This window comes from Myxocyprinus asiaticus, chromosome 37, assembly GCF_019703515.2.
Source record: "Myxocyprinus asiaticus isolate MX2 ecotype Aquarium Trade chromosome 37, UBuf_Myxa_2, whole genome shotgun sequence".
NCBI classification, from domain to species: domain Eukaryota; kingdom Metazoa; phylum Chordata; class Actinopteri; order Cypriniformes; family Catostomidae; genus Myxocyprinus; species Myxocyprinus asiaticus.
Window position 1 is genome coordinate 8,587,461 of NC_059380.1, and position 26,256 is coordinate 8,613,716.

At 36.3% G+C, this 26,256-nt stretch overlaps 1 protein-coding gene across 2 annotated transcripts; it reads left to right on the top strand.

Moving 5' to 3' along the window:
• Positions 1-4,798: 4,798 nt before the first annotated feature.
• Positions 4,799-25,752, top strand: LOC127428215 (matrix remodeling-associated protein 8-like). Of its 2 annotated transcripts, none has more exons than XM_051676413.1 (10): positions 4,799-5,029; positions 10,071-10,097; positions 10,398-10,700; positions 10,888-10,989; positions 12,597-13,055; positions 23,443-23,604; positions 23,859-23,910; positions 24,421-24,503; positions 24,589-24,663; positions 24,774-25,752. In XM_051676413.1, exons 1-10 carry the CDS (start codon positions 4,993-4,995, stop codon positions 24,797-24,799), a joined length of 1,326 nt encoding a protein of 441 aa, XP_051532373.1. In that variant the 5' UTR covers positions 4,799-4,992; the 3' UTR covers positions 24,800-25,752. The 2 variants fall into 2 exon arrangements, with proteins under 2 accessions (XP_051532373.1, XP_051532372.1); XM_051676412.1 differs by having other exon boundaries at positions 4,802-5,029; positions 23,859-23,916; positions 24,774-25,747.
• Positions 25,753-26,256: the final 504 nt, after the last annotated feature.

Genomic DNA, 26,256 nt, shown 5'->3' on the forward strand with positions numbered 1-26,256 from the left:
TTATGATTTGATATATTTACAATATAATCAATAATCACAATCAGAATTTATTAGCTATTAAATAGCTGTTTTTAATTTCTTGATCAAATGTGTTGGCTTGCTGTTAAGTTTCCATTTGACATTAGTGTTAACAGCTTGTCAGCTCATTTGAGCAGGCATCTTTGTATGATATTTACAGTCTGCTTTCACATCTTTATAAAGTAACGTAGAAATACAGTCTTTATGCTATAGCAGAAGGGCTCTCTTTGTTTGAATGAGTCTGTCTAAAGGCTCTTGATTTTTTGCTTCCCCAGAGTTTTACTGATCATTATGGGAGCTGAGTCTGCACTGTGGCTCATAATCATGCTGTGAGCAAAGCCTGTAAACATCCAACCACCAACTCCCTGAATATACTGTGGCTGGGGCCACTTTTAGTAATTATAACCAGGTGTTACATTTGTCTCTGTTATGCGACAACATGGTACCTTGTCATTTAATTAGATCTAATCATAAAGTGTAATTATAAATAAGTATAATAAACTGAATTAACAGATTTTGTGCCATGGGTTGTTGACAAATAAGGTTGTCCCAGATGATAAAAATGATAAATATTTATAAAAAAAAGATATAGTTTAAACACAAACGTAATCTTTGTGTCCATGTTGGTTTCATTGAAAAACAAAAAAACAAAAACAAAAAAAAAAAAAAAAGAAAAGAAAAAAAGATTTAATTACTTCAAATGTGTCAAGTGGTGTAACCATCAAGTAAATTGTATTAAAATACTATACATTTTTGAGTCACAAATATTAAGACGTTTTCTTATGGTTACTTAATTGGACCTGGACAAAATGTGCTTTTTCATAAAAATGTCTAAATATCTGATATTGTTTTAAAACTTCACACACAGTGTGATTCTCTATGTTTTATGTAATTTAATTAATTAATTTAGTTTTTATCACATGACAACATGGCTATCTGCTTGTTGGTTAAACCAGGGATTTTCAAACGTTTTGATACCAATGACCCCAAAAGATGATGATGCCGTCTTGAGGGCACCCCTTTCCTAAAATATAATGGCAGCTTTATATTTCATAGTGTATACAAACCCATTTATATTGTGTTAGAAAAAAAATAGGCTAGTAAGTGGTATTATAAAGACATGTTGGCAAAATTAAATACTTTTATATTTTCCTTATACTGTAGCCAAAAGAAATGACTAAATTATTATCTGCAAAATGACGAAGCGCCAGTCCAAACCACAAGAAAAATCTCTCAAGGCTTCATGTGCATGGTCTCAAAAGTGCATTTTAAAATTAAAAGTAGTGTCATAGTCTGTCTCCCTCATGTTCTTCAAGGACTCTTAAGTTTTCCTCCAGACAACATCTCCCATGTTTCACTGCCCTCATCACTTCCATCTGTTCATCATCATCCATACCTGCCTTCCATTCCCTCATTAATTCCTTATGTATAAATGCCCTCTAGTTTTGTTCACCCGTTGTCAGTCCTTGAAGTGTTCCGTTGTGTTGATGAGTGTTCCGTTGTTTTGTTATTTTGTGATGTTTAGCTTCATCGTTTGTTCCACTCTAGCGTCTATGATTGAAAGTATCTACTCCTGCATCTCCTCTCTTCCTCTTCAAGAACCCAGCATTACAAGCAGACCTCGCACTAAATCTCTCAAAAATAGTTTCTTTGTTTAGAAGCCCCAAACAGAGTAAAAAAAAAACAAACATGCAGAGTGCAAACATTTTCAAGTGCAAAACATTTCCAGAATTACCCCTTCAAATAAATAAACTCTTTATTTTTATTTCTTACTATTAACAACTTCTAAATAAATAAACTGTTTTTGAGAGATTTGTTTTTCTACTTGAGTGCCAGCTCAATTTTTAATTTAAAAATATTATCTGCAAAATATTATGAAAGTAAATATATTTACTTTGCATACAGGCTTAAAATGCACTGTATTTGTTTAGTGTTTTTTACAATAAATATTGCTCAAAGCAGCTTTAAAGAAAATATAAAAAACATAATCTGCAAAATATTATAAAAGTAAATATATTAACTTAAAAAAAAATAATTCCGTTGGTTTTAAATAATTCAATTATGGACATCGATTCCACATAATGAAAATTAGTTTACTTAATATGAAATTAAAATGTAGGCTCTACTTAAATGTTCTGTGTTGCATAAACCCAAAGGAATTAAATTAATCTCACTTAAATTATATCTGTTCGGATTACTCCACTCAACTGAACAGTTTGCTGCTAGATAGCAACAATACACATTAGCATATTATAGATATTTTTTTGTTCAGTATGACAAAGATGATGCTGTTGAGGGTCTACTGATCCTCAATCAGACTGCATGCTGATGACCCTCCAGTCTTTGCTTCATGACAAAAGAAATATTTACATATTGTTCATCAAAGTACAAGTTTATAAAATACCCATCCTCAACCTAACCATTAACTTCACTCTTCTCCACAATGGTAACCCCGAAAATATCCACCATGACATAAACTTCTCTAAATCCCAGCATAACAGAATATTAAACACTAACAAGTCTCCTACTTTCATTTTGTGTAGAAATACATTAAAATAACATTTAATTTTAAAATGTACTCTCCCAATCCAGTCTCATGCAAAGCATGCTGGGAAATGTAAATACCCTGTCCCGTTTCAGAAATACATTGATGCAACAAATCTTTTTCACATAGTCCCAACACAATTGGATTAAGTAAACATAGTTGGATTGTACACATTGAAATTAAGTTGAGGCCAAATATGAAAGAATTGTGTTGGATTAACTTAATTTAATTAAGTAAATTGAGAAAGGAGTAAACATCATGTTGAGTGAACACTATCTGTTAGAAGTTTGAATCAATTTGATCATTTCATAACAGTGTAATCATATCACTTTTTTATGACTGTGTCGAATTTTACTTGGACTTTACACAATATAATTATGTTCTCATCTCAAACATAAATGAATTAGGTTGATTTTAAGTGTACTGTTTTAGTGTATTCGATAGAGCTGCTTTCAATTTTTTTTCTTCAGTGTATAAAGTCTTCAGATGTACAGTATTTGTTTAGTGCTTTTTACAATAAATATTGTTCCAAAGCAGCTTTACAGAGAATAGTGCCTAACAACTCCCAATGAACAAACTAAAGCTGGCAGCTAAAGGTTGTAGAATATCATAAAACCATATGCAGATTTGTTTTAATTTCTTTTAGTGATTAATTTTGTGATTTTTGACCAGTCTAAAGAAAGCATAATGAAATAGTGACAGACAACGTGAAATTCTTTAACTTCAAACTTCTTTTTAAATAGTTTTATTTTTGGAATTTTCTGCAAACCCCCTTGCACCCCTTGTGGCTCCCACCCCTGCGTTACACCACCTCACTTTGTATTGGTGGAAAAGGTTTTGCAATATTTATAACTTTTTAGCTTTCAGCTTTTTATTAGGGGTTCAAGCACGAAGTGCTAGAAACCCTATTGTTTTTGCTCAGATTTTTTATTATTATTATTATTCTGCCTTAAAACTATGTCTATGAGGACATTTGCCTATGTTTAAAAACATGGCCGCCATCAGCCAATCAGCTTTCAGCAGCTATTACACAAGGTTAACGAAGTTGATCGGAATGAAACTTGGTGGACCTATCTGACTCTTGGCCTAAGAGGTCTGTGCAAAGTTTTTAAAAAATCGGCCACTGGGTGGCGCTACCACGATTTTTGCGCGAGTTGAAGGTTGTATATAAAGCAGTGTTTTTAAAAAAACAAAACAAAAAAAAACAAAACAAAACAAGTAATTAATATCATATGATAGCTCTTCTCATTCTGAACAACTTTGCCTCAAGAACCAATGGTGTCCATCAAACCGTCCGTTAAATATTTGAGATTACGTTAAAAATCTACTTTTGCGAACTAGTCCTAGGTTTTTTGCTCAATCCCAATGAAGTCTATTTATGAATAATTATCCCCAAAAAATTGAACTTTCGAAATATTAGATTTTACATGTCGACGGCATGTAAAATATGAGTAGCTGACTTAGCCACAGCTACTTAAATGGCTATAACTCTTAAACGCAATGAGATATTGTCAGGAAATTTGGCACACTTATGTAAGGGCTCATTCTGAGGACAAACATACACAGAAATGGGGCTCAGCCACTTGGTGATGCTATAACAATGACAAAATTTAAAGTGGATGTAACAACGTTACCGCTTTTCCAATTGAGTTGACATTTTGTATGCAATTTGTGCATTGTCTTTGTTGCATAATGTTTGAGAAATGCCTAATTTAGTCCAGAACATGGCCTTAAAGGCCCTACGTTGCTTGAACCCCAATAATTGCTGCTTGCAGCTATATTTTATTTATTTATTTTACAAATACTAATAAAAGATTATTCCAAGCTACTCTTATGACAATTTATTATTATTATTATTATTATTATTATTAAGAATTGCAGTTTTTCATGAGAATTTTATTTTATTTTACTTAGTTTTATTTTATTCTGTCTCCAGACGGGTACACCACTTTAAGCCCAAGAAAAAATAGCAAAATGACTTTGAACTCAGAAATTGAAAACATGCTCATCATAGTAGTGGTATATTCAACTAGCCTAACTGTTTGTTTGTTTTGTGTATTTGACATTAGAACATTAGCTTTCACTACTTTTAGGCTACTTCGTGACGCTTTACAGTAGCAGTAAGTATTTCAAATTCATAATCGATTACAGAAAACCAGAAATGAAACAAAAGACAGTATCTGCAGAGTAAACTGAGCTGAAGGTTTTGTAATGAAGGGAAACTTGAAGGGGGTTCAAGACGGGCGGAGTGAGTCTGCAAACTGAATGTGGGTCAGTGTGCAGACTGCCGCTGATGTCGCTGGACGACAAACGACAAATCTTCGCCTTCGCTATAGATGTTTGCCTGGTTATCCAGTCCTGCAAATTTGGTCTTTACACACTCTTAAACGTGTCTTTTTTAGAAAGATAAACCCAAGAGGACATCGGACATGAATAAGACGGCTCGAGCGCTTTTCTTTTTTCAACGTGAGTTTCTTATTTACCTGGTAATCCAACCACAGTGGCTCATACTAGGCTATGTTATTATCTGTTTAATCTTCAAGTATTCTTGTTATTTTTTCATGTTAGCATTTGTTTCTCCTATATTTACAATGCATAGCCGTACAACTCTAAAACGTATACTTTTGCTTTAATTGCCTATTGAGTGTCATTGCAGATGTTTGTGCCTGAAACATGTCTGATACGTAATTCTTCAGAAATCTTCAGTTCTGTTTAAACGTTTTATAATGTCATGTAATGGCTTTTCAGTCTGTATTTTGCACTGTTGAGACCCACACCCAAATGTCAAAACCAGCTGGTGCAGATAACAACGCCAGTGTCAAAGATTGATGCCTTTGTTTTGGAGTAACCTAAAAAAAAAGTTTCTGCACTTGTCCAGTTTGACATTACCACCAACATTTAAGGCACATAAAGAAAATAGCAGAAGGGCTATGTATCTAAAGTGTGATCAGATTTAGAAGCAAAGTCTTTTTGTGTCTTGAATAAATTCCAGATGTTATAATATTACAGATGTATGGCTTGACAAAGCCAACATAGCCTACTGTTATAATGCAGAGATGGTTTAGGGTTTATCTAAAGTCCCTAAACCAACTCCTAAATTATCAATTGTATCTCCTCCTAGAGCTTTCAAGCTACATCCACCAAACTCAGCACAAACCTTCAGACTGCTTAGACTCGCATTGCTATATCTTTTCTAACTGATCAAAATAACCCTCTTTTTTGCACAGCGGACCGTCAAAAATCTCATAAACTGACACTGACGGAATGTTCAAACGGGCCAACGGAATGCTTGTTAATGCAAACACTTACTGACAAAATTTTAAATGTAAAAAACGCAAACACGGTATACCATATTATGGCTTTACAGGTTACAGTACAAAATCTATCCATCTATCTTTGTGAAAGTTTTATCAGAAGGTCTACTTGACTATCTAATTCTGAAAACTTTCAGACAAATGCTGTCAAGCCAACATCAAAGCTTTTCTTGACAAACTTTCCTATTTACTGTATTTACCTTTGTCATTGAAAAACTGTGATATTCGCAGTAGGTCATAATTTATTAAAATTAGAGTTTTAAAAGCATCCAATTACAAGGGATTATTGTTATAAAGAGAGTAATATTCAGATGGGCATATGATGCTCTCATGAATGTGAGCCCAGCAGCATATGTAGATTCAAGACGCGGTCGCATTTACCTTTGCACAAGCATTTACCTTTACCTTACCGTTGACCTATTGGTCAACAAGGCGAATTCACCTGTCAGAGTTCACCAAACTTGAACTCCACGTGAAATCCGTAAGGGGAAATTCTTCGCCGCTTGAAGTCCATCGTATGAAATTCATGATTGCGCAGATTCCCATTGAGATGCTGTGTTTCCCATACAAAGGTAAATGTGACCGCACCTCAAAGAAGCTTTTTCTCTAAGACTGATAAGCCTAGGGGGCCTGGGTAGCTCAGCAAGTAAAGACACTGACTACCACACCTGTAGTCGCAAGTTCGAATCCAGGGCGTGCTGAGTGACTCCAGTCAGGCTTCCTAAGCAACCAACTGGCCCAGTTACTAGGGTGGGTAGAGTCACATTGGTTAACCTTCTTGTGGTCAATATAATGTGGTTCTTGCTCTCAGTGGGGCGGGTGGTGAGTTGTGCATGTATGCCACAGAGAATAGTGTGAAGCCTCCACACACATCTCTGCGGTAACGCGCTCAACAAGCCACATGATAAGATGCGTGGATTGACCATCTCAGACGCAGAGGCAACTGAGATTTGTCCTCCACCACCCAGATTGAGGCAAGTCACTATGCCACCATGAGGACCTAGAGCACATTGGGAATTGGGCATGCCAAACTGGAGAGAAAAGGGGAGAAAATCCTTTATCCTTTAAAAAAAAAAAGTCTTTATCTCATGTGCACTGAAATCCCTAAGCTGACTTTACTCAAAAAGAGTAAACTCATTCCCTCAGTTGAACTGAGTAATGGTGTCTCCAAAACTTGTGAAATCAAGTTCACTTAACTTGGTGTTCATATAAAATGAACGTAACTTTTTACATTAAGGTTACATGCAAGTAGATGCCATGCCTGCTGATTGCAAGCTTATTTTTAGGACTAAATAATTGCCCTAAGAACAGAATGAATCAAGAAAACTCCCCTAACTTAGCATATTGGACCTGATTCTGTACTTTTAGCAAAAACTGAGAGTGACTCAGTGGTTAATTCAGTTGACAAAAACTATAAAGACATACGTTTTTTTTTTTTTTTTTTTGGAAAACTTGTAAAGATGTATTATTATTATTCAGACCTACTCATCTTGTCACCAGTTGAGTCAGTATTTTAAAACTATGATAAGCTTATTTTGGTTCATTCTTCAATTAGAGATTGATGTGTCACTGTAAACTAACCCAGAAAATCCTGTTTTAATTGGATCTTGACTAATTTTCAGTTTCTAAAAGGGTTAATTACCTCCATTTCTTAAGGCAGCTGACAGCTCTGTAACCTGAATGACTGAAGTAAAAGGCTCACGATACTTATATCTTTGAGCCAAATACACTTTATGCCTAGAGCTGCCTGACACCATTCAGCGTAAATGAACTAGACATATTACCTTGTTGTTATAGTTTTTATTTACAGTACATAGCATTATGATTCTGCACACTCAGCAGGTCTGTAAGACAACAAAAGTCTCGGTGAAGTCATACAGCTTATGGCTTTACTGATGTTAACAAAACTTAGCTAAGTTCAACGACACTGCTCAAAGTTTTTCTCTGCTGGATCGAGAGGGAGAACGCTGGCTTATTTTAGGTGTAGAACTATTTATGAAGTCTTTTGCATATTCATAAAAAAACTCAGTTATACAGTAATCAGTTCCTTTGAAGTTAGGGAATGTTCCTCTGAAATATGAATGCATTAAAAGGAAATCTGAGCCCTAGCTTCAGACTTTTTACTGATTTACACTCTTTTGTTTTAAATCCTCAAATTATGGCTTACCCATAATATAAATTATTGGTTGAATAATGCATAGCGTATTTTTTTCCTATCTAGATTTAATTTGAACAAAGGAAGAAAATAAATGAAGAAAGATATTTATAGAAAGAAACATAGTTGTGTGTGGGTTCACAGTTTTATGTGCAGATGTAGCTTTGCCCTCAGCAGGTTAGTGTATGAGTTTGCGTGTGTGTGAATGAAGAACGTATATGAGTATACCGACAAGCCATTGCTTTTCAGAGTGCTTTCTCAGCAGATTCCAAACCGTTTACCACCCTCCCTCCTCCCCTCTTTTCACTGTGATGTTTGTGGTTTCTCTGGCTTCTAACACATGCTTATTACTGCCTTTCTATTACCCTCAGGGTTTGTGCTGTACATTCACAAAGCTATTTCCTTTTCTCCCATTTGACACAAAATCATAGTGACATTCAACAACCCTAAAAGACAATATAAAGATGGAAAGCAAGGTAAATAGAAGTATTTATGAGTAGCATAACTTCAATGAATTTAATATTTATGCACCTCTAGAAGCCCCTAAAAAGCAATATTTTTTGGGCTGTGAATCCTTTCAGAAGAACAGCCTCTTGGAATTGCTTGCACAGACAGTGGCTGGTTACTGTGCCAGTTGTTGAGTCATTTAAATGGTAGTCACAGCTGCTTTAGACAGTATTGAAAGAAGCACAGACTCTCTGAGCAAAACGTTTCAGAATTTTCATAAAATGCTAGGTGTTTTATATGGTTGTGAAGAGTTAATTGTTTGCATATCTTAGTATTTGGGTATTTGGGTGAGTGTAATAAAGAAGTAAACCAACCCATTTTCACAGTAGATAAATCTCTCATAACACCAAAACACCCACTTACTGTAATGCATTCTTTGTGCTTCCTTTTTTAAAGGAGTATGACATATGTTAAGATCCAGAGTGGTATGTTGATCTGTTAGAAAGCAAAATGATTATGTGAATTTTACAGATCTAAAGGCATAATCTTAAATACTGTTATTCTACAAATTTGGTTTAGGATTTGTTTTTTAAATCTCTCTTTTTTATTTTTATTTTAAACACTAACTTCTCTTAGAGCTTTCAAGCTACTTACTCCAAACATGGTACACACCTTCAGACTGTTTTGACGTAGTGTGCTATGTCTTTCATAACTGACCGGGCTTTTGCATAGCAGGCAATCAAAATTCAAACGGGCCAGCGGAATGCTCGTTAATTCGAATTAAAAAAATTCAAATGTAAACAAACCCGCAAAAGTCCTGTGGTCATCTTTAAGTTGCTCTCTCTCTCTCTCTCTCTCTCTCTCTCTCTCTCTCTCTCTCTCTCTCTATCTATCTGAAGGTTTATCTGACTATCTACTGTATGTGAAAGTATAACTTTAAAGTCAAACTTCAAACAATTTAAACTAGTTTGAACTTTCAGAAGTCTTTTTCAAACTAACGTCAAAGTGTGTCTTGACAAACTTTACCTGGTTTGAAATTAAGTTGTGACCTTTGTGTTGTCTTTACCTGTTATTTTAGCAGTTTTTAAGGATGAGTTGAAGTTCAGTTAGGCAAAACTAAATATTTCAGATGTTATGGGTTAAGAAGGAAAGTCAAAATATTGGTGCTGCTCACTTTTACCAAATGTTTGCTGACAGAGAACTGCCATTTTAACACAAGAAAACGAACATGTAGGACTGTTGATGTATCCCCCTGTCTGTTCACGTATGACGTGGTCATTTAACTTTAGTTCTTGATGAATGTTTGAACATATTCAAGCTAGAAGACTTAAAAACTAACATTTAAGACATTTTTATTTAAATTACATTTACTGTAAACAGATTTTCAGAGCTGAGCAAGCTTGTGTGAATTTTTCTGAGTGAATATAAAACCTGATGTCCTAAAATACAGTGATGAACCCATATGTTGAATCTCTATTCTTTAACTCAGTGGGATGAAATTCATGAGGGGGCCCAGTTCAGTGCTGACTGCTGTTTTTGATAGCTGTGTGTATTTAATTTTAACTAGTTTCTCTGTTTGCTTCTGTTACAGTTCTGGCTTCATTCGCCTTCAGCCCTGGTGAGCAGCACATTACTTACTGTGCCCCTCTTCACTTTGAACATACTGTATAGGACCATACAATTTTAAACAAAAGTGTATGAAGTACATTACATGGACAACATAATTTCAAATATACCCAAAGCTGATTGTAATTGAAAGTGCCGTAACTATTTAAAATTCTGTTTATTGGTAGTACTGAAACAACATATGGTTTGAAACAACAGCACAGCTCCATTTACTTGTGATCATGCTTGATACTGTCTTTTGGTGTTCAGTTAGACTTAATTTTTGTCTGGAAACTGGCCCTTTGTGTCTCAGCGCTAGGCCAAAATGATGGCAGTGGCGTGGTGGTGGCTATGTACAATATCAGCGCCCCCCAGGGATCTCGAGCAATATTGCAGTGTCATAGTCAGCGCATGGTGTGGACCCAAGACCGCCTAAAGGACCGCCAACGTGTAGCACACTGGGATCTCCTTCGTAGTGGCCCAGATCATGCAATGGAACGTGTACTAGACATGTTTTCTGCGGGAGACCAGCGCATCTACAATGGCTACAACCAGGGACGCATCAGTATGCCCAAGACTGCTTTCAAAGATGGCAACTTCTCATTAGTTATCAAAGGTGAGAGTTGCAACACAAACTAGAACTTAATAATAACACAAAAGCTTTGATTTGATTCTTACTGTAATTCTAGCTGCAAATACTGTAGCAGCATCAGCTTTTCAGAATTATTCACACTAATCCTTTTCTTTTCATTTTGGTGCCACCTAATTAAATTAAGACATTTTGTCTTTGCTCCTTTAAACAGATGTTGCAATGAGTGACAAAGGAATCTACTCCTGTAATTTGCATCATCATTACTGCCACCTCTACGAGTCAATAAAAGTGCAGCTTAATGTCACCAAGTCAGGTTGGTAAATGCACTTCGACACGGTCGAATCGATCAAATTTGACTCCAATGTGCAACATTTCCTAGTACTGTCCCCCCTATTCTCCCTATCATTTCCTGTCCTCCTTTCAGTGTTCTATGTATAAGGAATGGCCTTAAATAAAAAAAGGTTGGTAAATTTACCTCCATGAGGTGGCTTGTGTTATGCTTGGCTTTTGTACTGCCTCATGATTAAACTGTTCAAGTTCATGTCAAATAAGGAGCTAACTGCGAGTTAAAGAATGGGAAGAATGTGAGAACAACGGGGGACAAACTTTTGCACTCCTCTATTCATTTCCATTCACCAAGCTATTTAAATGATAATGCAGTGCTATTTTATACCATAGTATTTCAATCCCTTGTTGTATGTTGCACCAAGAAATTGTTTAATATTCTGCAGACAGTGTTTGAGAATTATTCGGACACAAGCCATATATGAATGCCATTGCATGAGGTAACAAAATACCAAACCAAGTGGCATTTATTTTAAAGATAGCACAAGCATACTTTCAAGCAAACCATTTCACAAAAAGACGTCTGTTTGGTTGTTAAAAATTAAGACAAACATTATTTGACACTTTTTGGTTGTCAGTTGTCAGTTCATAGTTAATGTGATGAACTAAACTTGTGTTTTTTCTGCTAGGACACCTGTGTGAACCTGAGAAGAACTGACCTCATAAATACACAAAAAATTATCTTTTAGACCAGTTGGTTAAAAGTCAATGCTAATAAATGGCTCAGAAGAGTTAAAGGAATGTTCCGGGTTCAATACAAGTTAAGCTCAACCAACAGCATTTGTGGCAAAATATTGATTACCACAGAAAATAATTTAGACTCGTTCCTCCTTTTCTTTAAAAAAAAGCAAAAATCGAGGTTCCAGAGGGGCACTTACAAAGAGAGTGAATGGGGGCCAATTTTTGAACATTAAAATACACACTGTTTCAAAAGTTTAGTCACAAGACATAAAGGATATGTGTTTAAACATGATTTTAGTGTGATAAAATCACTTATTAACCTTTTCTGTGTAAAGTTATTGCCAATTTTACAACTTTGTTACCGATGTAATGTCAACAAACCCTAAAACCCTAAAATGATTGTAAAAATGACCATTTAAACAACTTAACAGCTGAGATATTACACTAGTTTTAACAGAAGAGATAATGGAAGTGCTTTTATAAAATTATAAGCTTCACATTTCTGTTTAAACCCTCCAAAAATTTACCACTTTCACTTTCATTGTCCTCATTCACTTCCATTGACTTCAAAGTGCCTAATTGTAACCTTGATTTTTGCTTTATTTAAAGAAAATTTGGAACGAGTCAAAATACATTTTTGTGGTAATCAACAATATGCCACAAATGCTGTCGATTAAGCTTAACTTCTATTGAACCCGGAACATTTCTTTAAGTTAGTTCTGAGAAAAGCTTTAGCATTATTTGTTTGCAGATGTCACTTGGTTTTATGCCTGATACAATAAATTAATACATTTTTGTGCATAGTGATTCAGTGCTTCCAAATGATACTTTATTTATTTGGAATCACGCGCAGCGCTACATAATCATCCAGCTGTTTTTTTTTTATTTTCTCAGCACGCAAGGAGAGGCGGTTCTGGGATGGTCAGAAGGCCGTGTTTGTGGTATTAGTGGGCAGCATGGTGGTTCTCCCTTGCGTTAACCGCCGGCCCATCTGGACAGAGGGTAACAGTCAGGAGGACCAACAGCAGGTTGTGCATTGGGACCGTCAACCTCCAGGGGTCCGACATGACCGCGCCGATCGTCTCATCGACCTGTACGCCTCCGGAGAGAGACGTCACTACGGGCCACTGTTCGTTCAACGTAAGATGAATATTTCTGCCTCTGCATTCTCGCAAGGAGATTTCTCTCTCATCATATCAGATATCCAGCTTCTAGATCAGGGTATTTACTCCTGCCATCTCCACCATCACTACTGTGGTCTACACGAGAGACGCATCTTTCAGCTTACCGTGACCCCTATGATCCCTCAGGAACCCACAGATGAACCACAATACCTTCCCAATGAAGACACTAGTAAGAGAAGCACCCAATTTTTCTTTATAAAAAAGTGATATTCACTACCAGTCAAAAGTCTGGATAAACTTGCAAATTTTATATTATCACTATTTTCCACATTTTACTGAGAAATAAAACTAATTGAAGTGTTAAAGGCAAATTAACCAGATTTTTTAAAAACCTATTAAATCTATTTTAGATTTTAGATTCTTCAAAGTAGCCTACTGTTGTAGATTACAGCTTTGCACACTCTGGGCATTCTCTCAACCAATTTTATGAGATATTAAACCTGGGATTCTTTTTAAAAGTTCTAGTGTATGCTGGGCACTTGTTGGTTAATTTTCCTTCACTGTCCATCCAGTCTAACTCAAACTTTAAAAAAGATAAATTCAAATTGTAGTTTGAAATTCATATGTAGGCAAGCTCAATTTAAATCAGTGTACAAACCGAATTTCAAGCATTTACACGTAATCTTTTAAATCAAAAGTTTTTTATGATAATGAGAAACATAAATTCAGTCAAGTCTGTCCAAACTTTTGACTGGTGGCATGTAGGGATTTTGCCAAATTATCCCAAGTATTGTTGCTGCTGTCTTGAGTTCCTGTTTGTTGCTTTGGCTCGATATAACTAGTATGCACCACAGATGCCAGTAAATATTTTGCTTGCAAATGCAGAACATGTCTGCAGTTCATAAAGTGTACAATGCTTCAAAAATGGTTGACTGTAGACTTGGCGTGCAATTCACAAGTTGCATGAGGCTGGATGCCAGTGCAGACAACTAAAGTAGGTAGAAGTACTTACCGGAATTCTAATCACTGCCCCAGTGGCCAATGCTGGAAATGCTGTTGTGGTAAAATGTCCACAGGATGGCGCCAAAAGCGAGTTGTATTCATAGTCGAAAATGCAGTAATTCAATCAAAAGGAATGCATATTTTATTTACCCTACACCCTAACCCAAACCCCAGCCCCAAACCTAACCTTGAGGGGAGTAAAAATGTAATTTTAAAGCAAACATGTAACCTCTGTTTTGCATTCACCATGTGAACGCGATTATCTCCTGGTTTCCATGGGACCAGAACCGAAACAGCGCAACACGCTATTAGTAGCGTCATAGGGTAAAGTGGGCACATTCTAATTGATTGATGGGGGATGCCACTTGTCAGTACTTTGGCAGAATGGGGTCAGTTTGATGGTGTATGAACATTTGGAAGCAACATGTCAATTTCATGTGTGATCATGTTAAATTTGAAAGCTCTAGGCAAGGGAGTTGGTAGCCCTCCTCATTTAATTTGTCTTTTTTCAATCCCTTTGGAAGTTTATGGGTTTGTCAAATGCCTGTATTTACAAGACAAAGAGGGAAGGGTTGGTGCACATTACCAGTTTAGTTTAAACTTGTTTTACAGAATAATTTCACACAGTTCTAAAAATTACATGGTCAGCATATATTGAGCCAAAAAAATAAAATAACTCTTGTACCACCACCTTGGAATGACAACTCCCTCCTATTTCTTACTTCTAAATTTAGTCAAGTTTGAAGACAAAAAGTACAGTATGAGAAAGGGATGAGGAAAAATAGGCTGGATGTTAACAGAGTGCATGAACACAAGCCAATATGATCCAAAACATTACAGTCTGAGGTTAAATTAAAATTCTTTACGTTGACATTCATTCATTTGACTCTGTGTTTCATGGGAATCAAACGCATGACCTTGGTGTTTCTAGCAGCTTGATCTACCAGTAGAGATACAGGAACTCAGATTTAAATGTAAAGATCTTGTTACCCTGCTGTCTAGGTCACCACATTCAGCGCTTATTGAAATGCAGCTGTTCTTCTTTATAGCTTATTCTCCTTTGCTTCATGCACATTTCTTTCCTATTTCTCTTTAAATTTTTTCACTCACATTTCACTGTCTCTCCCTCTCATTGACAGAACTCGCTTTCTCAGTTTGAGTTCTGCTCTGGTACGGATCATTCGATAGCCCTTCTGTATGTTTTCCTTTGAAGTCCTGCCAGGCAGACAGGGGAAAAGGAGGATAAGATAGTGATTATTTGCATAAGACAGAGGGAGGTAGGTGAGGAGAATTGGGAGATGGAAATAAGGAAGGAAACAGAAGAGAGACAGAGAGGAGCTGATATGTTTTAATTATTTTTAGAGACAGAGAGTTAAGGGAGGAGAAATATTGTGTGTTTAGAAAAGGGTGGGGATTCTGCTTCAAAACCACTAATCAGAGAATGTGGGAAAGTCATTTACAATGGTTTTGAAATACTGCATTTGCTGGGCCCTAGACTACACAGACCCAGTGGAATTTTGTGGGATAACATCACACAGTTTTTTTGGGCAAGAAAACAATTACTTTCTGGGCTGCTGCACTTATTATTGACAATTAAATATTTCTGCGTGGCCAATTTGTTTTTATTTTTTATGAAAAAACAAAATTACACCACAGTAACGACACCACGGTGACTGCTTGAATCTCTGCCTGCAGCTTAACCCAGCAAAGACTGAGCTCCTCGTCTTTCCAGCCAACCCTGCTGTTGAACACAACATCACCATTTAGCTGGGTTCAACTACAATAACGCCTTCCAAAATGGTCAGAAATCTAGGGGTAACCATCGATAACTAACTCAATTTCACAGACCACATCTCAAAGACAGCACGATCATGTAGATTTACACTCTACAATATCAGGAAAATAAGACCCTTCCTCTCTGAATATGCTACACAACTTCTTGTTCAGTCACTTGTCATAACTAGACTGGACTACTCTAATGCTCTAATTGCAGGCCTTCCTGCATGCGCAATTAGGCCCCTGCAAATAATCCAGAATGCAGCAGAACATCTGGTCTTCAATGAACCAAAGAGAGCGCATAATGCACCACTCCTTGTCTCTCTTCCCTGGCTGCAGGTTGAGGCACGTATCAAATTCAAGATTCTGATGCTGGCATACAGAACAGTCACTGGGTCAAACTCCAGTGTACCTAAAATAATTTCTGCAGAGCTACGTTCCCACCAGAAGCCTGCAGTCGGCTAATGAGCGGTGCCTTGTTATACCAACACAAAGAGGCACCAAAACACTTTCCCGGACTTTCGGTTTCACTTTACCTTGTTGGTGGAATGACCTTCCCAACTCCATCCATGAACCAGACTCACAGTCTTCAAAAAATGGCTAAAAACATAAACATAAAAAAAATATTATGCACTTAATCATGCATAATATATATATATATATATATATATATATATATATACACACACACACACACACACTATATATATTCTTGTTACACTCTAATCTGTCTTGGATAATACTATTCTGATGCTAGTGAAACTTTGTAATGCAGCACTTTTTGTGCCACTGTCTCCTTAAGATGAATCGTTTATGATGTATTATTCCTCTTTTGTAAGTCACTTTGGATAAAAGCATCTGCCAAATGAATAAATGTAAACGTAAATGTAAATAAGTGAGCATACTGTACATCTGTAGTAACTGTTGTGTAATTTTTTTATTTTTAATGTATATACACTGTAGTGTTCCAATTTGCAATGTCTGTCTTTCGTGGTCAATTGCGAGTCTTGGCACTCTATAGATATTCTGTGTTCAAGCATCAAATTTCCTCAAGACACCATCTCTTAAAGGCATACGTCACTAATGAAACTTCTATCATTTACTCACCCTCATGTCATTCCAAACACGTATTTCTTTCTTCTGTGGAACACAAAAGGAAATCTTAAACAGAATGTTAGTGTCAGTCTCTTTTCAGTTTCATCTTTTTTCCATACAACATTCGTAAGTGAAAGAATAATAATTCACTCAGAATGAATTGCGCCCGGTAAATGCGCGATTTATTTGCACACGCTCTTTGCGGTGGTTTAGCTCCCCATTCACAAAAGGATTTATGCAGATCAGGCAACAGCACAAAATCGCTGCTAAATGCAATTTGCATGTGCAATTCCGATCTTGCGGGCTGATTATAAGTGCTATATAGTGGAGTGCTATATAGTATGCTGTATAGTCCTGGCAGAGAGTGTCAGATCATGGTTGTCTGCAGACAACCATGATCTGACACTCTCTGCCAGGACTATACAGCATAACTGCATTACTGTAAGACAGACACTTGAATCATCTCTTCAACATGCCGAAAGTGCACTTGACTACACATCGCATGTAGATATAAGACAGATGCTCTTCTCCATCATTCGATCATAAACTGATGAATTACTGCTGATATGATCAATAGATAATGTACACAAGCATCTCTTTTAAATATAATTTATTTTACCTGCTTTCAACAGGCAGTAATAGCATGTTGTAAACTGTGCCGTACAAATAGCATGGAATTTTGTGCAATCTATTATGAGTCTAATTTACATAGAAAGGATGCATGTTTGCACAGAAAGGAATGACAATAACTTAATTTAAATACTGAAGACGCAGCACAATTTCAGCGCTGATTGTGCATGCTTAAACAAGATTGCGGTTGTATAGTGAATAAGATGCAGGTTTTTGCGCTGAAATACCTTGCGCAAAACAATAGTTTAGTGAATTTCCCCCTTTGTGTTTTGCTTTTTTTGTTTTACAGTATGCATATATTCGCCATACGAACTGGCTATCTGTTCATTTTAGCTTTCACTTGATCTCTTTGTGGTTTGACTTATTTTTCTGCCCTTTTTTTCCCATTACTTACTTTCTTTAATGATTTGTTCTTCTCCCTTGTGTGTACCCTCTCCCCTTTTCTGTTTCTTTCATTTTTTATGCTTTCTGGCATTCTCTCTGTTTTTACCCTCTGTCTCTTCTGTAGTTTTTTTGGATAATGTTTTTTTATCTGCAGGAAAAGTGAAGTTTGCTTCATCTGTAAAGCATCTGGCCAGCTGTTGCTAGAGCAAGACCTTGAGCCATAAGGAGGAGGCTGTTTTAGATTTAGGTCAGCCCACCCTCAACATCCCCTCATTCCCCCTTCAACCTACATTCAACCCTTTCTTCAGCTATCCTAAATGTGTCAGAACTTTTCTCTGTCCTGTTTTTAAGCATGAAGAAGACAACTGTTTGAATCCAGCACAACCATCACTAAAAAAAATATTTTATTTCCTATTCTTAACTCTGTTTATCCTATTAAGGCAGATTTATACTTCTGCGTCAAACCTATAGCATAGGCTATGCTTAGATACGGCGGTTACGACATAGCCTATGCCGTAGCCTGACGTGCACCTCTTCAAAAATGTGGCTACGTGTCACGTCGACTCAGAAAACAACAGCTGTGATTGGTCCACTTTAACCAGAGACCACCTCCCAAGATGATAACAAGAATATTTGAGGTAGCGTCACATTTTATACAAGTTTATTTTAATATATATGCATCATATAACGCTGTATTTGGACTCATGACCATTAAATCAATTGCCTCAATAGTTTGTGTTTCATGAAGTTACAAGCGATAAAAAATATCTGTTTACAGCTTATAAACTGCTTTTTTTCTTCAGGTCTTTACTTGATATTAATTTGATATGTGAGTGAAATAATACGCTTTGTATTCTACTCGTGAACTTTACGATCGGCACAATTATTTGACCATATGTTTCACAGTAAATGTTCAGTAAATAATCATAAGTTATGGAAACGGAACACTTCTAATTTGTCAGCAAATTAAAAAGCAGCTGGTAAGAGTTGGTTATATTGCCTACAGTGCATTCAGAAAGTATTCAGACCCCTTCATTTTTTTCACATTCTGTTATGTTGCAGCCTAAAATGCTTTAAATTATTATTTTTTTCACATCAATCTAAACTCCATACCTCATAATGACAAAGCAAAAAAACTGATTTTTGATAACTTTGCAAATTTATTAAAAAGAAAAAACTAAAATATCACATTGACATAAGTATTCAGACCCTAACTCAGTATTTAGTTGAAGCACCTTTGGCAGTGATTACAGCCTCAAGTCTTTTTGGGTATGATGCGACAAGCTTTGCACACCTGGATTTGCAGATTTTCTGCTATTCTTCTCTGCAGATCCTCTCAAGCTCTGTCAGGTTGAATGGACCATTGGTGGACAGCCATTTTCAGGTCTCTCCAGAGATGTTTGATTGGGTTCAATTCTGGGCTCTGGCTGGGACACTCAAGCACATTTACAGAGTTGTCCATTGTTACAGAGGGTCATTGTCCTGTTGGAAAGTGAACCTTCGGCCCAGTCTGAGGTCCTGAGTGCTCTGGACCAGGTTTTCATTAAGGATATCTCTGTATTTTGCTGCATTAAGCTTTCCATCAACCCTGACCAGTCCCCCAGTCCCTGCCGCTGAAAAACACCCCCACAGCATGATGCTACCACCACCATGCTTCACCATTGGGATGGTATTGCACAGGTGATGAGTGGTGCCTGGTTTCCTCCAGACATGATGCTTGGAATTGAGGCCAAATAGTTCAATCTTTATTTCATCAGACCAGAGAGTCTTGTTACTCACAGTCTGAGAGTCCTTTAGGTGCTTTTTTGTAAATTCCAAGTGGGCTTTCATGTGTCTTGCACTGAGGTGAGGCTTCCGTCTGGCCACTCTGCCATAAAGCCCTGATCGGTGGAGTGTTGTAGTGATGGTTGTCCTTCTGCAAGTTTCCCCCATCTCCACACATGATCTCTGGAGCTCAACCAGAGTGACCAGTGGGTTCTTGGTCATCTCTCTTACCAAGGCCCTTCTCCCCAGATTGCTCAGTTCAGTCTCTGTGCTCTTGGGAACCTTCAGTGTAGCCAAAAGTTTTTGTAGCCTTCCACAGATCTGTGCCTTGACACAATCTTTTCTCTTAGCTCTGCAGGCAGCTCCTTTGACCTCATGGCTTGATTTTTGCTCTGTATGCATTGAAAATATGAATTTTCAGCTGTGAGACCTTCTATAGACAGGTGTGAGACTTTCCAAATCATGTCCAGTTAATTGAATTTGCCACAGGTGGACTCCAATCAAAGTGTAGAAACATCTCAAAGTTGATCCAGAGAAATGGGTATATATGTTTTCACATAGAGGGAGGTATTGGAATCAACATGAAACTTGAAATAAAATGTTTGCAACCCAGTTTACTCCGACTGAACACACTGTGATTTTGGCAACAGTAGGTCGAAATTTTTTGCTGCTAAAATCCCTGGTCTCTGCTTACCGAAATTCAAATCACTGTCCCCAGTGGCTGAAGCTGGAAGTGTTGTTGAATGGATAAGCACTTGTGAACTCCAGTTTCCGGCTGTAATGTCCACAGATTGGTGCCAAAAGTGAGTTGTATTTGTAATTGTAAATGATGCAATACAGTCAACAGGAATGCAGACTTTATTAACTCTATCCTCTAACCCAAACACCAACCGTAAACCTAACCATCATTGGAGTAAAAATGCGATCTTAGAGGGAAAATGCCACTTCAGAATTGTGCTTACCATTGTAATGTGAATGTGATTACTTTCTGGTTCCCACAGGATTAGAACTCATGTCTCGGGGGTTCAGTAGTGCTAGATAGAATTATATTCACACATGAATTTTTGCAAAAATGTGTGATGGAGGATGGCGCGTGTCAGTAATTTGACTGAATGGAGTTGATTTCAGGGTACATGAACTTTCGCAAGTAACATGTTGATTTCCCTTGTGATCCTGTTTTACTTCGGTGATGTGATGTATTTCCAAGTGAAACAGAATATCAAACTAGAAAAATGTAGTGTGGGACTTGATTTTATCCATCAGTTGAAAAATATGAGGGATTGTTGACGTCAGCCGAAAAGGAAAGTTGTTTTTAGAGGCAGAGCATATTGCTAAATTTTTATGAAATATGAGACATTTTAAGACAATGCAAAGATGAAACTTGCACAATAATATCCAGGAATGTGTATTAAGAAATACCAATATTATGGTTTGAAATTAAAAGTGGACAGACTTCATTTGACTTTTACATCTGTAGGACATTCATGAGGACCATTGTCATGTACCTACAGCAATACAAAACCTCAGTACTCTTTGGTTTGCCAGATTCAAATGAGCATGTTCATATCAGAACAGCCATGGTTGACCTCTCCCTCCAAAGAAAATACATTTTTTGGCCCTCCCACAGTCTAATTATTACAATGATAACAATATGATGGAAGAATATCTCTTTAAAAGTCAAACATTTTCCAGCCTTTTGCAAGGTACTAATCATAACAGGAGAGTGTTTCTCCACGTCACCATTCTTTCATCTTTCTTTTCTAAGAGCTATGATATCCTATTTTGTCATCTCTTGTTGTTATGTTAGGTTGTGTATCCTTATTATGTCTGTAGCGTAGATGAGGTGGCACAATTTTGTCTTTTTTCTTTCAGTTTTGGGATTAAACGTTCCTTTAAAAGCAAAAGGGCAAAGATACTCGTAGTTAAGTAAACCACATAATAATACCTCCCTATTTCTCCCCATTCCTCAGACTGTTTTCCACACACTCTTTTTATTCAACTTCATGTTTTACTGCCAGGAAAGAAAAGCAGAGCAGATCTCATTCCAGTTCAAAAACACAAGCTAGTTGCCAGTCTCTCAACAGATTTTTGAATAAAATGAAAATAAACAAGTGCACAAACTCCACAGCTAAAAATAAAGCAGGAGAGAATATGACACACAGCTGAGTGCACTCTCTCAATATCTGTTTAACCCCAACCATAGTCAAAGCTCCCTCCACCTCATCTGTAGTGCTTCATCAGTTCTTCTACTGAGAGTCATGCCTTTTCATGCTCACGCTTAAATTTCAGTGCCAGAGGGATTAGATAGGTAGATTAGAAGGTAAAGACCAGGGAAATAGGAAAGGCATGCTCTAGATATCTCCATGGTTTTATAATAATTGAGAGCTCAAAAAAGCCTTTATTTGTTTCATTTTATCTTTGAGGATTTTTTCTGCTTCACATGGAGTAAAATCACAGATTCTTTTTTGTAAGTATGTTTTTATTGGAGCAGTAGAATTTCAAATTAAAGGGATAGTTCACCTAAAAAATAATATTCTGTCATCAATTAATATTAATAATCTGTTTCAATTCACCCTCATGTTGTTCCAAATCGGAATGGCTTTCATTCTTCTGTGGAACACAAAAGTAGATGTGAATTTTTATTGAAATAAATAAATAAAATAGAAATAACATATTCTGACTAAATCTAAATCTGTATCTCTCCTAGAAGTGTGCTTCACTACCTACAGATATTTGCAGTGTTTAACTCTTTAATGTATACCTCAGGTCTTTAGTGACCCAGGACCTCATTTCACCCCCTGTACCTAATCAATTATTTGGAACCCACACCTCTTTAGTATTCCTCAATCTTTCTCTTTATCTCTTTGCTATATGAAAAATAAAACATACAATTATATCAGAATAAATTATATTCTATTGTTTTCTAATTGTCTTGAAAATGTTTTGAAAATGTAACACTATCTGGGCATTTTGTAGATCCATTTGTTATAAATATACATTTACATTTTTACATTTACATTTATGCATTTGGCAGACACTTTTATCCAAAGCGACTTACAGTGCACTTATTACAGGGACAATACCCCCGGAGCAACCTGGAGTTAAGTGCCTTGCTCAAGGACACAATGGTGTTGGCTGTGGGGATTGAACCGGCAACCTTCTGAAATATACACTACCGGTCAAAAGTTTTGAAACACTTACTCATTCTTTATTATAATTTTTTTCACATTTTAGAATAATAGTAAAGTCATCAAAACTATGGAATAACATAAATGGAACTATGGGAATTATGTTTTGACTAAACTAAATCCAAAATAAATCAAAACGGTGTTATATTTTAGCATCTTCAAAGTAGTCACCCCTTGCCTAGAATTTGCAGACATGTACTCTTGACATTTTCTCAACCAACTTCTTGAGGTATCACCCTGGGATGATTTTTAAACAACATTGAAGGAGTTCCCATCTATGTTGGGCACTTATTGGCTGCTTTTCTTTATTGTTTGGTCCAAATCATCAATTTCAAAAACTTTTTTTTTATTTTTTTTTTATTAAATTTTAGTTTTATAATTAAATAAATTAATATGGTGGCACAATTATATTTTTGTCTACAAACCTAATTTCAAACATTTAAGCATCCGCCTTTTTAAGATTTTTAAGATCATGAGAAACATTTCAGTCAAGTGTTTCAAAACTTTTGACCAGTAGTGTATGTGCCGGGTTGCTAAAGACCCCAGGAGTGTAACAATGTTTGCTGAAACACCCATGCATTTAAGGGTTTAAAAAAAATGCCAGTAACAGTTGACTACACCATTGCTGTTGTTTTTTCTTTACAGAATTATTTCAAAACAGATTTTGTATTAGCCTAAAGCTCCCTCTGATGGTCATTACCTAAAATAAAAAAAGAAAGGGATCAAGTTCAAGGGCAAAACTCCTCAATACATATTCTTGATCATCTTTTTCGGTAGAGACCAACATAGTGGAAGTGCCACCACATGTCATCAATGTCATCTTGCCTGAACACAGAAGTCACTTCCTGCAGCAGCTAGGGTATATCCTGGCCACTCTTCTTCTCCTGGCCCTTATTGTGTTGGCTATCATTCTCCTCACACGCCGCCGGAAAAGACAAGGTTTTTTATTCTGTCCTTCCATTGGTAAAACTGTATACAGTTATGATTTCAGTGTCCAAATTCACAATGTATTTGCATTACAATGTAAGTAACTTTTGTGAAAATTGTTTATTACGCTTTAAAATCGCAAATGTCCATCAACCACATACATGTCACATTTTATTTGACATTTGTGACATTGTATGCGCAAGTATTATTTATGCTCTATTTAATTCCATCTTTAAAGCTAACTAATTTGTATTGTTTAAATGTAGGCCAAGAGTTTGATCCGCAGAAAGTCGAAAGCCCACCTCTGCCAGTGGTGAAGTATGTGTGAGTAGTGTTGTCATAGTACCAACATTTCAATAGTTGGTACAGATATAGTACAATTTCACAATTCTCGATACCAGTTTCGATACCACAGAAAAAATAGGTAAAATATGCTATTGAACACACTCTTTTAGCCTATTAAAATATAACATTTCATAGTAAATAATATATTAAAACAATAGCATGTTTCCTTCAAATGAAAATGGAAGTGAATGGGGCGAATCCGTAAACGTTAAAATACTCACTGTTTCAAAAGTATAGCCACAAGGCCTAGAACAAGTAACAAGTTACAGCTCAAATAATACCCAAGTTTTTACAGACGAATTAATGCAAGTGCTTTTTTATTATTATAAGCATCACATTTCTGCCTTTAAACCCTCCAAAAATTGGTCCAATTTACTTCCATTGCAAGTGCCCCACTATTTAACTATTGAACCCTGAGTATTCCTGCAACATCAAAAAAATTACATGACCTTTGAGCATCAACTGTCTGTATCATGCAACTAGGGGCCACACATCATGTGTTAAGAAAGAATGTGATCGAAGCATTCCAGAGATGAAGTCAAGCAACCAGGAGGAGACAAAGTTGGGTGAGTTTACCTTTATACTGCATTTCCTCCCAGCAGTGTGTGTTGAATAGACTTGGACAAATCTGATTCTGTTCTGTTTCCTCAGGCTACAAGAACAATCTTCTAAAAGAAGCAGAAATGTCCAAACTGTGCTCCCCAAAAGCCATTGACCTGGACAGAGGTAACTAAGCTTTTCAGAAAAGTTGGTTTGTTTGATTCCTTACCTGACTTCTTGTAAAACTAGTATGTGACTTAACTAGCCCTTCTCTCTAATCTCTTTTCTCTCTGCAGAGATAGAGAAGCTGTCTTGGAAATAAGAGGCACCTTGCCACTGGCTGGTTCAGGGGCAAATTTGTAAAAGAAGAATCAAAGAGAAGAATAAAGAAGAGAATAAAATTAAGATGGGTGAAAATATGGCAAGGACATGACAGAAAATAATGGAAGAGGAGCATGGTTGTACAGTTTTTTTCTTATTCAAGATTAGTCATCTTTTTTGGCCTTTTGACCAGTGACTGATTGACACAGCAATACACAGCAGAGTCAGTATTTTGGACAACAGATAAAGCAGACTAATGAAATATGCACTTATGTACTTTTCAAAGCACTATAGCAACAAGACAAAAGCTTAAAAATAAAATAAAATAGTGACATGCTTTTTGTTTTGCCAAATGCTGCCACACACTCTATGAGTGGGAAGTAAATACACCCAGAACTACAGTATGTGTTTTGAATATTGATGTGAGGTTTGGGGTATGTGTTACATAAATGAGTAGCTGAGAAAATGTTTTGCAGGATGAACCTTCTTACTCGTCAAGTACATGTGGAATCAATATATTAAAAACATTATTTTGTTGTTAAATCTTGCATTAACTTTAGTGCCTTGAGTGTTATTTTAGTAACTGTCTTTTACCCTTTAATATTATGCTTATGTTTTATACACTGTGTGACACTCATGATTCAAATTATATCTCTCACAACATTTAGGCAGTAATGTTATTTTTAATTGATTTAAGTTATTCCATGCCCAAGTGTAATTAAAATATTTGCATGGTCACAATATTGCCAAAGCTATTGCTACATCACCAGAAGCATTTGTAATGTTCATGTTTGTGATTGTTCAGAAGTTTGTGAACTTCTGAACAGTTTAAGCTGTTTATTAAAGCTACAAATAATAAATGTAATATGAAGGCACCTGAATACTTTTACTGTATTACATGAGCAGCATGATGTACTGTATGACAAGGACCTTTTTGTCTTTAAAGGAGTAGTTCACCCAAAAATGAAAATTCTCTCATCATTTAATTACCCTCATGCCATCCCAGATGTATATGACTTTCTTTCTTCTGCTGAACAGAAATTAAGATTTTTAGAAGAATCTTTCAGCTCAATGCAAGTGAATGGGTGCCAAAATTTTGAAGCTCCAAAAATCACATAAGTCAGCATAGAAGCATAAAAGTGGAATGTGAAAGTTAAAGTGGAGATTGACTGAGCAAGGAGGAGAATTTATAGTAAAAATGACTTAAATATTGACCATTTTCTCACCCACACCTATCAGATCGCTTCTGAAGACATTGATTTAACCACTGGAATCATATGGATTACTTTTATGCTGACTTATGTGAATTTTGGAGCTTCAAAATTTTGGCACCCATTCACTTGAATTTTTTGGACCAAAAGAGCTGAGAAATTCTTGTAAAAATCTTAATTTGAGTTCAGCAGATGAAAGAAAGTCATACACACCTGGGATGGCATGAGGGTGATAAATTAATTTACA